The 18,107-nt window shown below is 41.5% G+C and overlaps 2 protein-coding genes across 2 annotated transcripts; both read right to left on the bottom strand.

Moving 5' to 3' along the window:
• Positions 1-2,524: 2,524 nt before the first annotated feature.
• Positions 2,525-6,348, bottom strand: LOC118214932 (growth arrest-specific protein 1). Its single transcript, XM_035395230.1, has one exon. The coding sequence runs from the start codon at positions 4,845-4,847 to the stop codon at positions 4,071-4,073; it is 777 nt and encodes a 258-aa protein (XP_035251121.1). The 5' UTR covers positions 4,848-6,348; the 3' UTR covers positions 2,525-4,070.
• A 537-nt stretch (positions 6,349-6,885) lies between these two features.
• Positions 6,886-13,047, bottom strand: LOC118214972 (complexin-3-like). Its single transcript, XM_035395285.1, has 3 exons — positions 12,483-13,047; positions 8,614-8,701; positions 6,886-8,296 (listed from the first exon to the last, which is right to left on the bottom strand). Exons 1-3 carry the CDS (start codon positions 12,638-12,640, stop codon positions 8,072-8,074), a joined length of 471 nt encoding a protein of 156 aa, XP_035251176.1. The 5' UTR covers positions 12,641-13,047; the 3' UTR covers positions 6,886-8,071.
• Positions 13,048-18,107: the final 5,060 nt, after the last annotated feature.

Genomic DNA, 18,107 nt, shown 5'->3' with positions numbered 1-18,107 from the left:
CCACAAGAGCATTAGTGAGGTCGGACACTGATGCTGGGCATAAGGCCTGGTTCACAGTAGTTGTTCCAATTCATACCAAAGGTGTTTTATGGTGTAGAGGTCAGGGCTCTGTGCAGTCAAGTTCTTCCCCACCAAACTCAGCAAACCATTTCTTTATGGACCTGGCTTTCTGCACAGGGGCATTGACATGCTGAAACAGTAACGGGCATTCCCCATGCTATTGCCAAAAAGTTGGAAGTGTACAATTTTCTAGAATGTCATTGTATGCTGTAGCATTAAGATTTCCCTTCACTGGAACTAAGGGTCCTAGCCCAAATGATGAAAAACAGCCCCAGACCATTATTACTATCCACTAAACTTTACAGTTGGCACTATTCGGGTCAGTACAGTTGACACTATGCATTCCGCCAAACCCAGATTCATCCGTCAGACTGCCAGATAGTGAAGCATGATTCATCACTCCAGAGAACACATGTCCACTGCTCCAGAGTCCAATGGCGGTGTGCTCCACACCACCCCGGCCAAAGCTTGGCACTGCGCATGGAGATCTTAGGCTTGTGTACAACTGCTTGGGTCTTGGGGTAGGGGGTGGAGTGTGCAGGGATGCAGGGATAAAATAGTTTATTGGGCTCTATAGTATGGGGTTTGGTGGCTCACTTTTAGAAGGAACAGTCCTTTCCCTGGCAGATTGAGAAGCTAGGGGTACTTGAAAAACGGTTAGTTGACTATCCCAGGACAATGAGGAGAATATATCACAATCCTTTACATCTGCCTCGGAGACCATTCAGGCAGGGAGCTCACTCAGGTGCTCCAAAGAAGGGCTAGAACATAAAACAGGACATATATAGAGCACCACTATGCAAATCCCACCAAACCTGCTCTGCCTTTGTGGTTTTAATTAGCCTCCATTTCACTCAATCCCATCAAGTGCTCTTGCACACCCCCCCACACTCCCAGCTTTTCCCCCTCTGGGTCTGTTGATACAGTTAATGAGAGAGAGGTAGAGTCGGACTGAGAACAGTCGAGTTAAAAAAGGGTTGTGTGGGGGTAGGGGGGGGGTTAATCCTCAAGGAGCCATGAGTCCTCTCCCCACACACACGCACACACACTAACCATTCACCCTGGGGGGACTGCAGTCATGAATAGGACATTGTCCTGATGGGAGACAAAGCCAACCGTCTCCCTTTCCCAGGTTAACAAGCAGTCACAAGAGGGGAAAACTAGGGTTTGTTTCAGACATTCGGTAAAAACACATTTTAGAAAACAGGCAACAGCACACTGTCGTCTCTGTGAACCCCTTCCCTTGTCCACCCACTGCAGGCTCCTCTGCTAATGTTTATTTTGACTGTGTTCCCAGAAACTGAGTGGAGGGTCTCTGGGCAGCCATTTTTCTCAAGGAGGGGGGTGACGGTAGAAGAGTAGAATGCGAGGCATGCTGGGAGTTGGAGGTACATAAATGAGAAGGGCTTTCCTCTGCTAGAGTGAACCACACACACACACACACACACCATATACCCACTCCACTCATCCTGCTCTTATATGCACACTCCATAGCCTTGGTATATTGAGATGTTAATCAAAATATTAAGATGTGCTTGTCCCCCAAGCTAGTCATAAGATATCATGCTTTATAACATGTTACCCTTTCTGGTTTGTGATAAAACTGAGACTTATTACCCTTTATTTTTGATAATAACATATCATCAAACCTATATGTGAGCTGCGATGAATGGAACCCTTTTCTTGTCATTGATATAAGACCAGACACATCACTTAAAAGTTAAATTATACCAAGGATTATATAAATCTCAGTAACACAGAACCAGAAGAACAGTTTCATTATTGTAGAACTTCAGCACTAAATCTTGTATCCATCAGTAAGCAAGTACCAAATACCTTGATAAATAAAAGTACTTTATAACACATACTGTAGGTCTATTGTACGTCAAGGCTAACGCACAATCTTGGACCTTGTCCAAAAGAGAGTCCTACAGGAATAACAAACAAAAATGGCAGACCTGTTCTTGTCCAAGAAAAGACATGACAATAAAAATAATGGAGAGGAGTCAAAACACCGCAAAAAGATTTTGGTTTTAAGAGCAACTTCACACATGCCTGACATCAATATTCCCAATTTGGCCTTTTCCTCTCCATGCCATAGGTTTCCCCTCCATTAAAGCATGTGGGGGAAGGGGTGTATTTGCAGCTGAAAAAGAAACTTAAGCATTCTTAAGCATCCTGTGGAGGGCAGATTTTGTTCTATACAATTCATCTTACACACTGAAATGCAAATGGCCACTTGTAAGGATTTTTTTTAAAGAGTTGTGCCTCTTCCGCGTATTTGCCTACCTGTGGCGCAGACTTGGTTTCAGAGACCTGAATGCGGTGTCAACTGAAAGACAGATTACCTCAGCAAACTCATTAACAGCGCTGCGGTCCGTCTGTCACCCATGTTATAAAACTTGACAGAAGAAATTACAGTTAGCTACTGCTGCAGTGCTTTTTCAATTAAACGGATCGCACATTTCATTAAATGTTCCCTCTTTATTACTTTATTCAGTATTTCTTTCGGAGACATTTACTTGATTCGGTAATCCTTTCGGAGACATAAATATCTATTTCTGTACAGAAAATATTTTGTTGATGAAGTTACACATTTACACTTTTACAAAACATTGTATGTTAATACAAGGAATAATAACTCATTTACATACACATACACCCATTTAATACATCAATTAACATAAGATACCAGTTTACTTTCGCCAGGTAAAAAAAAAATATCCAACGACATTTACAAAAACAAAATACGCAGTATATCATGTATAAATGTTGGTTGCTGTTGCATATGGGAATATATTTTTGCAGGCAAATGCTGTTCTTCAATATCCTTATCTTAAACATTAAAAACCTTAAATGTTTTATTCTATAAACACAAACAAATCGCAACTGAAATGAGCAATAACCCAATTAGCCTATAAATATATATTTTTTAACTTTCATACATTTCAAGTGTTCGAGGGATCAATGCAAAATTAATTTCAACCATTTCACTTCAGAAAACGTTTTTTGAACGAAACGATATGATTAAACATTTCGGTACAGTCCTGCTTTAGTTATAGCAGCCGTGGCCCATCAGTGTTAATTTCACTAGCAAACACAAATGTCAAACTATAGTAACGAACGGTGATCCCCCACTTTACTCGAAGCCCACTCAGCAAAGTAGAACTAGTCAGTGAGTGAGTGTGTGTGACAGTGTGATAGAGAGAGGGGGAGGGTGGAGGTGGTGGTGAGTGGGGAGGTGGGTCAATGGTAGAGTTTTCAATAAAACAAGAAGAGACTAAGAGTGAAATGGGTGGGGGCTACCGGAGAGGCACTTCAGTTAATTTAACTACTTGATCCCAGAACCTCGTCTGTTCTCTCGTGGTTCACCACAAATATTTGAAGTGTGATGGCTTCAATGCCCAAGCGCTGGAGTGCAGAGAGGAGAGTAAACACAAATGAAAACGCTCCAATGTTTATCTAAAGTCTTAATAAAGCCACACACTTCAAGGGCCACCGAAACAAAACAAAGAGGAAAGGAAAGGGGGAGAGACGGAGAAAAGTAAACGAATCCACTTTTTCCGTGTTGCAATAAACATATATGTTTGGTTCACTTCCCACCAAATAATCAGCCTCTTAAGCATTTTGTTACAGCGTAAGTACCATTCGGCCTATAACAGACTCTACAACCGGGTTCCTCGAGTGTGATTTGGAGTTGATCTTATAAGTGAATACAACAGTATACTTTTCAGTTTCAGTCACGAATGAAATAAACCGAAAGGCACACTCGTCTGATAGCCAAATATCTTTTCATGAGCAAAACGAATGCATTCTTCGCAATATTATCGGAAGTCTTGTCGCTTTGCTGTAAACCTATCCCCGTGTCCTTGGAATTACATTTTCACAAGTCCATCACCGTCTCCAAGGGTCAATTAGGTGAATATAAGCAGTGCTGCGCAAGGTGTCCTGCACGATTCATGAACAAATAAAAGAAGCAAGTCAATGTATTGTATAGCCTATGTGTGCCCCTAGAATGTTCTTGTCCAACACCATGTCAGCAGCAACACACAATTTAACAAGGCAATATTAACAGAATACTTGGATGGGCTGGAGGAAAAAACTCCTGTGTCCGGATGAAAGTCTTCTCTATCTGCTTTCAGTTCGTAGTCCTCATCCTCATACATGTCGTCCATGTCCCCATAGGCCGTAGAGACCCCGTGATCCCCGATAGAGCATAGTTTCCCCATGTTCTCCTTCACCACTTCGCAAAAGGGTCGCTCCATGCCGTCACACACGCAGCGATTAAGCAGCATACCGTTGGGGATGAACAGCATTTGCTGAATTGTGGTCTTGCACTTTGCCGTGCATTTTCTGCCGTTGAAAAGCTGCCCACAGTTAGACAGGTAGGCTGTCAGAGTGGAGTGGCAGCCAGGGTCCTCCTCACAGCGTTGGCGTGCCTCTGTGCACCCTATCCCAGCTGCGTCCCCTGGATGCCTTCGAGGAATACACGGCTCGATCGCCCGTTTTGCCCTCCTACATTGTGAATCCTGGGCGCAGTCACATGTCTCTAGGTCCGGTCCACTGTGCGTCTGGTTCAGTTTCACTAAGGCGCTGATGCAATGGCTGGGACACTGTCGCCTGCTCCCTCGGATATTATCTTCGCATGCAACCAGATACTGGTTATAGGCCAATTCACAGTCTTTCTCCTGTTGACATCTAAGCAGGGCTTGCCAGCAGACATATTGGGCATCCAGCGCCACAAGTACCCAGCCCAGTAGAGCCAGAGCGCTACACCAAGTCTTCATGCTTAAAGCGTAGTCTCCAGTTCACGGATGCGCTCCTGTTTCTCCACTTAACAGCGAACGTTTATTTTAGAAATCCTAAGAGAACACGCATCCAGAAGTACGGGTTGGACAGCATAGTGTCTTCATGTTTTTAAAAAAGACCAGAAAAAAGAAAGCTTACTTGCACGAAGTCCAGACGGACTCATTCCTCCCGCCCCTATGGTCAGCTTGACAGATTAGAATCACAGAACAGCCTGTTGCTCTATGGGGGAAGGTAACACTTTAGCCAGCAACTGAAGAATTTCACTTAAGATATACAGGATTTCCACAGCTTTCCTGGACTATGAATACACCCCAAAATGAAAGAAGTATCAAAATTCCGCTTGACAAAAAGACAGAAAGAAAATAAATCCGAACTTAACCTCCCTCTATCCAGTATTGTCCACGTCCCTGAGTCCTGTCATGAGTAGAAAACATAGATTTGTTTCGGTTTTATGGGATACAAATTGTGCACTTTCTCACCAGTACACGTCCATCTCTCCCTTCTGTTTTTTCTTCTCTCCCTCCTTTTTCACTCTCTCCTCCTCCCTTCACTGTCGCCGTTTCTCCCGCTACCTGTGTCTTTGTCCCTCTCACTGTTACGCTTCACGCTTCGTTTAGCTTTCCCCTATAACCCCTCTACTCTGAAAACAGAAAAGGCAAAGCCCCCCCTCCCTCTTTCTCTCTCATTTACAGTCCTGCTCAACGATTGGCCGTCATTGAGGAGTCAGCCATGGGATTCATTTCCATAGCAACTCCAGTTTTGGCAATCTGCACGTCACATACAGGATAAAATGTTTATAAATTTTATGAAACTCGCAACCTGTGTGGTCTCCCACAACTTTCTCCTCCTTCAGTTGATTAAAAAAGCTTGGCGAGTGAGGAAGGGGGTGGGGGTTAGGAGAACGTGAGCCCCGAAGCAGACGGCAGAAAGCATTCCACAGCTAGAAGCTCACATCTGAAACTCACCGCTCTAAATTAAAGCTCGGGAAAACAAATCTGTTTCTATTTAACATTAAACCGATGAGAAAAACCATAGGAACAACTTCTTATCGTTAAATAATTGTTAAGAATACTTTTTAAATACAAAAACGGCCGTGCCACCCCCCAATTCCTCTGCTTACTCTTTCCCTCTCTCACTCGCTTCATTCTGGTGGGTTTTAAAACTCTGATTGATAGGATTGAATGGAAGAGAATAGTATTTTCTGGCCCGTTTCACCCTTTTGTGTCTGATTGGCCATGCACTGGCCCAGTGTCTTTCCAGGCCCGAAGATTGTTCACGCCTTGCAGCCTGTCAATAGAGAAGGGTTTCAGCATCAATATATTTTACAGCTCTCTCCTTTCACACTACACTTGAAAACTGCCAATAGAGACAGGCCTCCCTGCCATTGAGATGGAAACTAGCTTTATTTTTTTCTGAAAGCGATGAAAAAGCCACAGCAACACCCAGGCCCTTTGGCTATTTTACAAAACAAAGTTTTAGACTTCCTTCTGGGAAAACGGACCCACGTTCGTACAGAGCCAGATTGCTGGGCGAATGTCACCGACTGAGCTGAACTATTGAGGGAATAGAATAATAATACGGTACATACGACTGTCTGTGTCAACAGCAGCAATGCTGATATAAAAAAACAAACAAACAAAAAAAAACATAACTGTAGAAATGATTATTTTTCTGCCATATCAAAGTGTAGGCTACATTTAAATATAAACAACGTGACCACCAAATGTTTAAACTCGGCATATTAAACACAAAAGTCTCAATAGAAGTATTACAAAAAGTCTGTATAGCCTACATAATGCTTAATAATTAATGTTAGAAAATTGTTTATCTCGAATCTTGTTGCGATGCTTTTAGTCGCGCGCGCGCGTGCGTGCGCTCTCTCTCTCCTCCTCAGTTGAGTCTTTTGACACCACCATTCAGAAGTGAAGGGGACAAGAACTTCAGAGCGACGCTTTATAAAACGTATTTATGGCCCCCCCTTGTGTTCAAATAATGTTTTAATAATAACCAGAGTGCAATATTTTCAAACTCATTTAATGCTTTTTAATCAGTCCATCAAATATTTGGTGTCGCCAAAATCACAAAAGGATACCCGCACAACAATGAACAAAATGATAAAAGAGCTACTTTCCTCTGGGAAATCATGATTGGAAAAGAGAAATTTTTTTGTAAGCCGCAGTCCTGCTTCTGTCAGAGAATGAATACACAAACAACAGTATTTACAAATTTACAGACGGTTACCTTGACGGCTGTAACATATGTGTCCTTCTGTTGCATCCAAAATCGCTGTTTTTACTGAACTCTGTATGAACAAGCTACAATGATATGGATAAACAACAACGCTTTAAGTGTGCTTACACATTTTAAGCAATATGAGAAACAATCTCAGCCAGAAGAATAAACTCTTAAAATCAACACATGACAACTTCATTACAGCTAAGTAATACCAAAGTGACAGCACAAAATGGTAGCACTGAAAAGGAGGGATTTATGAGTGTCAGGTGTCTGTGAGCCACAGAGAATCATGGGAGCAGTCAGTAGTCTGTGGACTGCAATGGAGACATGGATAAAAATACAAACTACAACCAGATATTGAATAAAGACCTGGGGGGTCAACAACAACAGTGCATAAGCTAGCTCTTCATTTATTTTACATGACTAAAAAATTTATATTATGAGTAATTTTTGAAATGAGTTTTCCTTTTAAGATACATTTATTTATCAATTTGTCAGTTTCAATCATGAGTTTATGTTGCAAATTATTCCATTAATGTTTATAACTAGGCTCACAATAATTTCTTTAGGAGGATACTGATACTTAGTCTTATGGTAATAGACCCCTTCAGACTCAGTAGTAAGCCCTTCCTGTGTGCCCAGATGATCTGAGTTAGCCTTATTCTACCAGTTCATGCGTAAATATCAATGCTCAGTAGTGTACATACTAATTTATCTTAACTGGGAAATGGCTAAGTGCATATCTGTCAATAAATCCCCCCTCAACAAAATCTGTGCATGTGTGTGTGTGTGTGTGTATATATATATATATATATATATATATGAGTAGGGGGAATATATTGGTTTTGTAAATATGCATTTATTAATTATCATCTTCATGTGGAATCTAAACAGAAGCTGTTTATGAGTACACAACTGAATGTGTGTGTGTGATAGTCTATGGTATGATTGTCCTGGAGTGATCGAATCACATGAGAGTGCACTTCTCTGCAGACTGCTTAAGGTCCTCCAGTGTGGATTGGGCCTTGTCCTTCAGCTGATCCAGATCCACGTTTTGGATGTTGGTCAGTTGCCCGATGATGGACTGCTTCTTCTCCTCTTCCTGGTTGTCCTCAGCGATCATCTTGGCCAGCTCTGTGGGCAGCTCAATATCATCGCCTGCCTGCTGGATCTGGGTCTCATCCAGCTCATTCTGAGGGAGAAAACAACAAGCTGTAAATGAGGGGAAGACAATGACACACACACACAAGGGAAACTGAGAGTGTCAGGAACAGGGAGGGACAAAGAAGACAAATGAAGACAGGAAGAGATATACAGCATTAAAGTAAGAAGAATAACAACTAATGCAGCCTTCAACAGGAAATTACTGTTTCACTGAACATTTGTAATATTAAAAATATGCTGGATGCTCACTTCTTAGTTTACTTTAGAAAATTCCACAGTGCTTGCATTGTCTGTTTATGTTATCAAATATTTAGCCAGAAGTGTCTCAGAAAACACATGTCTTACTTTTGGTAGCCTGTACTTCTCACGGAAGTGTGTTCTGATTGTTGCACGTTCTGCTTTTTTCTGAGCAAAACTGGCATCACGTTCCATCCTGGATAAAAAAATAATAAAAAAAGACACCACAATTAGTGTAACAAGCAAATGCTTCAGGATGTACACACACATAATCGCAGGAACTCCACCCACTTCCTGGGAAAATAATCCAACAATGTTTTATATTTTCGGCAAAAGCCTTTGTCAATCAATATATACAATATCTACATGTCAACAATATCTACTAATAACTTGCAGGATTTAACCCTCAATAAATCCGCTGTGCAGCATTAGGAATGTCACAAAGCATGACAGCAACAGTGGTAACCATAGCTGCTAATCAATAAACAACAATTTAATGTTTTTCATTATGTATTTGAGAAAAAAATAAAAACGTAAAAGTGCACCACAACTACAGAAGCAACTCAAAGCAGTCAGTTCTCTAACTACAGTGAAATGTCAACTATGATTTGCTGGTCTAAAAGGACATGCACCTGCCTTTTCCAAATCTTTTTGGTCCAGTGTTGATGACACTTTGCCCACAAGTTTTCTTCTTGTTTTGACCAACAGACTGTAGTTGCTGTTTCACTGTAGTCTGGGAAATTGGTTTCTCTCTAGTTGCATTGGGTTCTTGCTGTAGTTGTGGGGAAGTTTTATGATTGTTTCTCTTGCTAGACAACACAAGATATTTGTTTTCTTCTGTTAATATTGCTGCCCATCAGCTAGAACCTTCTGCGTGTGTACTGAACACTGCACCTGGAAATCTTAATCACAATTTCTCAGTGCGAATAACCCTCTTGCCTCAGTGTTTACTTGGCCCTGCACATCGAAGCCGAACTCCTTCATTTTTGGAGATAAGATTTCGCTAAATTTAATTACCCTCTCTACCTCCCACTTTCAAAATGATTGGATAGATTTCCGGCAATTAATTTAATTGGAATTAAGTCAAAGGAGGCTATTTTGAGGAAAATCATGACTAAGATTACTTTTATGCAATTGTTTTGTGTTATTGTAAGTAGAAATTGAAACAAAGGTTTGCTCTTTGGTTTGTTATTCAGTAAATGTGCATATATTAACTGAATCCTTCTCTACCTAAAGTTTCTTTTAAACTACAAGTGGCCTAATACATTTGGCCTTACTAAAACCTTTAGCATGTCCAAAACCTTCTAAGTACACGCAAGACCAATACCAATAATTGGCCATGGTATTTGTTTTTCACCAATCATTGGTCGTATTATTACTTTTGCGTGTGCTAAAAGGTTACACAGTACAGCACACAGGACTCAACACTGGTCCTTCAGAATCCTCATCTCAGAGCATGTCAGCTTTGCCAAGACAACACAGTGTAACAATCACTGCTAAAACTAACACACACCACATCTCCAAAGCTAAATTTACACTTACACTGTTCCACTGATCAAACCATTATTTCCATCAATTTTACAATTTATTATTATTTAATTTCAAGATTTACATTTATAATTGACTGATACTTAAAATACCATGAAAAAATTTGGAGTCATTTTTAGTTCCAATGCTTCCATCCATCCATTATCTCTACCCATTTATCCTGGGCAGGGTCACAGGTGGTGCTGGAGCCTATCTCAGCATGCATTGGGCTGAAGGCAGGAATCCACCCTGGATAGGTTAGTTCTAATGCAAATTTTCCGAATTATTGTCTTTGACCAGCAGAGCGCAGTCAGGAGCCACTATTTCAGAAACTTGAGCCATGACATAGAGATTTACATCTAAAGAGGGGATGTAGCATATGTTTCATTTGTGGGTAGTTTTTTTATTTTTATTTTTATCAGACTCTTTATATGGTGGAGTGAGGGAAGGTACAGTTGACAGTTTCTAGATTCCAAAACTCACAAATCTAGACTACATCGCACATCTACTTTCCCCATTTCTGTGACATCATGCAAGACATAATGTGGGAGGAGCCAATTCGAGAACAAGATGGTGAGGGCTCATTTTTATCCAATACTCCAAAACTCCTCACTTTTACTGCATGCCTGGATGGCTTTTCTCAGATGTTGTTTCTGGCCCCTGGCTCCTCTGCGTGGCTCTTATCTACCATCGCAATGAGGAACACTATGGATCACTGAGGGCTTTCATGCACAAACACATTGGATTAAATACAAGCAAGTATTCTGTCACCAGCTTGTATGCCTGCCCCCCGCCCCCCCGGTTCTTATTAAACCCTAATACCTGACAATCCAGTTCTGCGTAGGAGATCATGACGCTCTTGTATTTAACATATGGTTTGTTCTATATATTTAATCCATCAACTGCATTTGGTTTTCACACAACACAGAGTAGCAGGCAGAAGCTGGAGGGAGAGTTAAACCTCTTATATGAAAGTCCCAATGTTCTGATGTGGATGAAGCTCAAGGTCATTGCTGTATTGAGATATTTAGCCAAGGGTAGAGCTACCCAGCTAAACCAGCCCCAAATTTATACTCACAGGTTGACATACTATAAAAGGTTGATTTATACATACCAGCAAGTATGCCCTATTGGATACACTTCTGCTTTCGACTTTACTCCCTCACATAGAGACTACTGACCACTCAGTTACTCGCAATAAATCAAGTCCTACACGTACCGAGCAGTTACGGATAGGTCATATGGTGGTATAACATATAAAATGTCGAACTTATGTGTTTTAGACTGCTGATTTATGGTTAAAGAGTCCAACAGCTTTAAGGTTAATAATAACACACCGCCAACTTCGTCAGCATATTTCAGTACCAAAGTCGTTGAACTCATGCGTGGATATTTGTTATCAATAGCCCAAATTTATTTATTTATTTTTGTTATTTCCCAATGAGCACATGCCAGAATCTAGACGGAATAAACGGACTAGGTTGCCAAATGTAGTCGGGTTATCACCGAATTTAGGCCTGCAGCCGGCTATTTGGTTGAAAAGTGAAAGTTTTCTAGCCGACTAGTCCATAGCCAGACTTCATCCAGGTAAAACCTGAACTAAATTGAGCTAACTTGAGCTAACCAAGTGCGTTCATGTAATTAAAAAAAAAAAAAAACATCTCTCAACCGAGATTTCCACCCCTCTACACGTCTAGATTCCGTCTAGATTCGGGCTTGTGCTCACTGGGTTGTAGGCTACAGGTTTATACAAAAAGGAAATAACAAGATTGAGATAAAACATGGATCAGAAGATAAAAACGAGAAGCCATGGGGGTCCCATAAAATTTTAATGATAATTTATTTTGTGCGACACATGAAAGTAGCTTACAGTAAACCTCCATGAAAAGTCCGTGGAGCTTTAATAAGCCTTTTGTGGTAATTACACAAGAGATGAAGGAATCAACTACTACAGCGTAACCTTTCAACACAAATGTAATTTAACATGTAGTTTTACAGCGCTTGCGATCAAGATTAAATGCATAAAATGTATCTTTTAAAAATGCGTATAGTAGCCTACTATGGTTTTACAGAAAATATAAATATATTTAATGAATAATTTTTTTTTTTTAATTTTTTTTTACATTATCTCCAAAACATGCTTTACAGCGCTGGCTGTTAATGTTCCAATGGACTACGTTATTATGTGTTAACAAATATGTATATACAGCATGTAAATATTACCAGAGAAAAACATCATTTTGGGTGGACCCTAGTGGGAAGTCCACACGCGAGCTGAGACCAAGATAAATTTGGAAAAAGCCGCAGAGATGGAAAGAGCAACTAGCAAGACGAGATTACAGCTCTAGTAATCATTCACAGGGCAGTTAAGTAGCCTATTGTATAATTCAGATACTTAAAACAATGCAAGACAAAGATCAAATGTAAAAGTAACGTGTGTTTTTTCTTACTTTTCTTCCACTAACTGCTGCTGGTATTGCTCAAACTCTTCCTGGGTCATTCCTTGTGCCGCGGCTTCAGACTTTTCTGCTTCGGGTTTTTCCTCTCCCAAACCCCCGGTCAGGTTCTTCAGTTGTCCCCCTACCACGTGTTTTACCATGAAAGCCATTTTTTGCGGTTCTCTCGGTCCCCTTTAGTAATACTGTGCTCAAGAAGTACAAATTGGCTGCCCGGCCGTACTGAAGAAGTGAGATGTGTTAACGGAAATCCCACGATATGGATCAAATTAGCCTAATCGAAAAACTAATGTTAAATTCAACACGTAGACACACAAAAGCAACTTATTTGTAGAGCCCCGTCTCAGTCGTCCCAGTTTGCTGAATGTTTCAGCACCAATAGTAAAGGACAGCTCCTCTTCGTTGGGCAGTACAAGCCCAGTCAACAGGTTTGACTGTTTTTCCTCTGCCCAGCACGGTTTACTCCATCCAATCCTGTGTGCTGCTGGATTAAATGTTCCCTTGTATGACTTTCCTTGGCGTCCCGTGACTCGCCCCGAGGATATTAACTCATCATGGATGCAAATAAGCACTTCTGAAATTCAAGTGGAACTCGGCAGTGACGGACACACGTGACCTGTCAAACTGATGCTCCAGCAGGTGCGGAGGTAGGTAACCGGAACTGAACTGTGACACACAAGTCACGAGAAAAAATGTTACGCCACAATAATGCATTCAAACTGTCTTCAGAAGAAAAAAACGACGCCTTATGTATGCATTATATATGATGCATCAAGATGCGTTATGGCACACTGTGGAGAAGAACTCACAGTTTTCGCCACTGGTTAAATAAACATGCACTTTGGTTTGGTAGAGGGACGGACTATTAGCTGTCTGCTGAACAAAGAACTGTCCACCCGGCGAATAACTTTCTACAAAAAAAAAACAAACAAACAAAAAAAAAAACCTGTCCTCGCTTTTTGAGCATTTCATTACTCAGATAAAATGCCGTTGTAACTTGGAGCAGTTCAAGGACAAATGCTGACACGAAGCAAACATAAATTAGGAAATTACATGTAATTACATTGCTCTCCTATCTCCTATATTGGAAAATAAAACCATTTGGAAGTAAGATGAACACCTAGAAAGGGCACTTAACATTCTTAAGTGAGCAATAAAAATAAATAAATAAAGAAAAACTCATTACGGCAGCTTGTAACAGCTGTAAATCTCAATAGTAAACCACGGGAGACAAATTATTACACTTAATATAACCACTAGTAATACTATAATTTATGTTTATACTACAGCCTTCATGGCACTGTCATTTGTCAATAATTAGACAGCCCCTAGCCAGAGTTATGATAACTCAGTCTCGCTGCCTGGGCTGAGCACATGGGAGGGAGAGCTGGGACATTCTTCTCCGAAGAGAAATACACCGAACGTCTCGGCAGCAGGGAGAGAGCAGGGGATTTATGGTGTTTTTTAATCACAAAGGGAGAAGGGCATTCTGTCTGGTAGTGGACAAAGGCGCTCCGAGTTGCATGCCCCGCTGCGAGTTTAGGGTGTGACTGTCGGCTCGCGGGAAGGTATTCGGAGCTGGCTTGAAAAAACGGCTCCTGTCCCACAGCGCCTGCTCCGGAAGGCACTGATCACTGCAAGCCGTCTCGTCACAGGGTTCGCACATTTTACCGTCCCTTGCACATTCTACATTCTTTCTCAGAGCTTTCCTTAAAATGCGGCTTTTCCATACACTGAGGAGATTATGCGTCTTCGCACTGTGCAGACTACAAATCCCCCAACTATTGATGAATGTTTTCGAAGCTTCATTTTGAATTCAGCTTGCCGCTACCCCTCAGGGTACAAGCACAGGGCAGAGGATTGGCTCTGATGGCACAAACGTGGCATGTAAAAAGGTATTCTTCAGAAGTCCGTTTGTACCAGCTCAAATGTATGGGGCATGCACCATCCATCACGTTCCCATTTTAAATGGCATGTGAATACATGCTAATATGTAAGGGGGGCAAAGCAGAGCATGAACACATTTGGAGTCATTGCCAACCCAGCATAAAGTAAGGGAAATCTTAAAAATGAGGAGACATCAGATGGCTGTCCACAAGATGAGTGGTGCACACCATCTTAAACACGCTCAACCTCTCCACGCTCAAATTCTGCCTTCCGCTTGCTTATTCTTCCACTCTCCCTCTCCCTTTCCCTCTACATCTCCCTTTTTTTTGTCTCCGACCATGCTGCTCTTTTTCTCCGCCCGATTTAGAATGTTGGCCTCGGAGAAATCGCACAATAAGTTAGCGCTGGCTGCATTTAAATGGGATGCGATAACCGGAAAATTCTCTTTCACCCGAGGTCCCGTCCCCGCAGGAGGAGTGGGGGAGAGCGAACGCTCTGTACCGGGGGGCAGGAGTCATGGGGTGAGTGAGAGTCAGATGGGGGGGGTGAGTGTACCAGGATGAGTCCTGTGCAGTAAACGTGGAGAGTTTGGGGGGGGGGGGGGGGGCGTTGCACTGAACATTGCCCTCATTATCCTACAGAACCTTGACCAGGCACTGTAAGGTCCCCATTTCCATACTGGGAGCATTCTGGGGACACAGCATCATACTGTGTGCCATGATGAGACCAAAACACTGTCCCCACAAGGTAACATTGTGCTGCCACAAAAAAAGGAGTTACACAGCAAACTCATAACAGGAAGCAGATACCTACCCACAGGCTGTAGTGCAGAGATCCTTCCCATGATTAAATGTTTTTTCCTTTGCGCTAATTAGATCCTGTCAGCTGTCCCTGGCTTTGAGCTTGGCCCAAGGTTTCGTGACTCCTGTTTGACCTGATGAGAAACAGATACCTGCACTCACAAACACAAGCATGGGCTCTGGTGAACAGTGGGACTTACCTAATCCTCATCAGTCACGCAAACCACGTGAGCTTTACTTCCTGTCACTCCCCCACCTCCTCAGGAGTACCATCCAATGATAAAGGCAGACAAGCAACCACGTGTATGTGAAACAACCCAAAATAAAACTACAATTATTGCTGGTTGAAGTTATGCTTGTTGGAATGGTAAGTTCTGAACGTACAAACAAAACGCTTTGCTGTCAAGACTGTCTTCTGACAATATTTGAGTGATATAGCTTTATGGAAGGGAGAAAAGAAAAAAACACACACAAAATGCAGCCCCTGAGAAATGCTGAGCATTTGTATGAGAAACATATGTAGAGAGAAACAGCCTGTAAACTCTGCACTGCCCTGAAGAGGAAAAGAAGAATTCTGTTCACAGTGAATCAGGCTAAACTTCAGCCTGAACCAAAAAATGAACCAACTCACAAACTAAGGGGTTTAGGGACCCCTAGGGGTCTGCAAAAGGAGGTCCTCAGCAAAATGTTTTTCTTATGGTTTCATGTTTAATGAATTACTATTATAAATCTTCAAATTTTCCAAAATGGACCCTCAAGCCTCAAAGGTGCACAATTAAACTTCCACAACACATTCATTCAAGCTAAACTGGGGCATTTATCAAGGGTGCCCAATTTCTCCTTGTTACTCATAACACAGCTTCTTTCTCCATTCATAACTTTTACCATAACTTTTAAACACTCATCTCTCCAAAATGATCTACACCACCCAACTTCTCCATGCCCTAAAAGACACAGTGAAAAGGACAGGCAAAATCCTCTATAATTTCTTATGGAAAAAAACACCTTTTGTGTTATCAGTTGCCACAAATAGATAAGTGACTACTTTTTAGGTCACAGATAGGTCACAGATAGGTGACTACTTTTTTTTGGATTTTACAACTGTCAACCTTGCTCTAAAAATAAAACTGATCCAAAAATATTTCCATTATTTGGAATTTCATCGCATGTTTCCCCTTTCTTGGTTTTTGTCCCCGTTCTTTTTTTGCCATTATTATTTTCATATCCATGTCTGTTTTTCAAACAGGCATAACCCACTACTCCTATTTCCCCATATATTTTCATATAAATACTATGTTGGATACAGGGTGGAGGTTTCGGATGAAAATGTTTGGGGAACCCAGCAATAAGGGGACTGTTGTCCTGACAGACAGAAGGAGCAGCTCTGTAGCTTTAACTACGTAGCTTTCGCTCAGTAGCTTTTGGACAGAACCTGTGAGGGAGGTGGGAATGACTCTCAGCCAGCTGTTCCAGGGAAACCCAGACAACCACATCTCACCCTTTCACAAAGTAAACACTCTCTGGATGGAAGCTTAATACATCCTGAGTGTAATCTGAGAGTAATTACAAATCACAAATTATCCAGACGGTGCTGGAGAGATATTACGGTTGATTTAGAGGGCACAAATGAAGTCATGCACACAGGCAGACCCAGGTAACTATTTGTGGTGCAGCTTCAGGAGGGAGGCTGGGCTACAGCAAACCATCCACCCCCCTGTCTTCCCCCATCCTAAAGCGTGTCAGTCCACCCACAGCAAGGCCATTAGGTCTTTCTCGCCCGAACAGACACACAAGCACACACACACACACACACAGTCCCGTACTGCTATCCTTGTGAGGACTTCCCATTGACTACATTCATTCCATAACCTCTAACCCTAACCCTAATCCCAACCACTACATGCCTAACCTTGACCCTAACCTTAACCTAATTGTAACCCTAACCCTAACCCTAAATCCTAACCCTAAACAACCTCTTGACCTTGTGGGGACCAGCAAAAGGTCCTCACAAATATACATTTTCCTCATCTTTCTATCCTTGTGAGGACATTTGGTTCCCACAAAGATAGTATTACAAGTTCATACACACACACACACATACACACACACACACAAAACGGGCCATCGCAGCTAAGATACCCAGACATACTGTCAGCATGGGTACAGATTGGCTCAACTCTGGGAACAGCCCCTGTACTGTATTATTCATATGAGCAGCTCAACTCCCCTGTGGTTATTTGTATTCATTGTGCATTACTCTCAGGGTTCTTTACTGCATGCAAACCTAGCCCATCTGAGGGAACACACTCCCACCACAACATCCACCTTCTTCTGACTGAAGAAATCACGTCTTTAAAAAGAAAAATGCTGAACTATTCTTTAACTACTTTTTCAACTTTGTGTTTTGTCTTGTTTTGCACATTTTAGCACTTTCTTCATTGTGTCAGTAATAATGTAGTGATACATTTTCCCCTTAACCTATATAACAAAACCACTACAATGTAGAAATGAAACCGTTGAATTTGATTCAGTTGTGTCTTTTATTTCAACACAATATTTTTGCAACATATGGTTTTGTAGTATCTATGAAGTTAGGTTGCTGTGGGTGTAGAAATCAATCCAGTAATGCTAGGAAGTAAGCAGTTTGGAGAGACATAAAAAGAAGTACACAAAGCTTGTTTTGTTTTGTTTCTGGAGATCTACCATCCTGTAGGTTCTCATTTCAACCCTAATTTGGCACACCTGACTCTACTAATTTGGAGCTCAATACAAACCTTTAGTTGTTGAATAAGGTGAGCTTTGTTAGGGTTGGAGTGAAAACTTACAGGAAGGTAGATCTCCAGGAACAGGGTTGGTTACCACTGGTTTTTAATATACTGTATTTAGTATACACAGGTTTTGTGGATGTGTTCATCAGTGGTTCATTTTAGAA

This window comes from Anguilla anguilla, chromosome 16 (genome assembly GCF_013347855.1).
Source record: "Anguilla anguilla isolate fAngAng1 chromosome 16, fAngAng1.pri, whole genome shotgun sequence".
NCBI classification, from domain to species: Eukaryota; Metazoa; Chordata; class Actinopteri; order Anguilliformes; family Anguillidae; genus Anguilla; species Anguilla anguilla.
The sequence above is the reverse complement of the archived record's forward strand: the minus strand, read 5'-3'. Positions and strand labels throughout refer to the sequence as shown.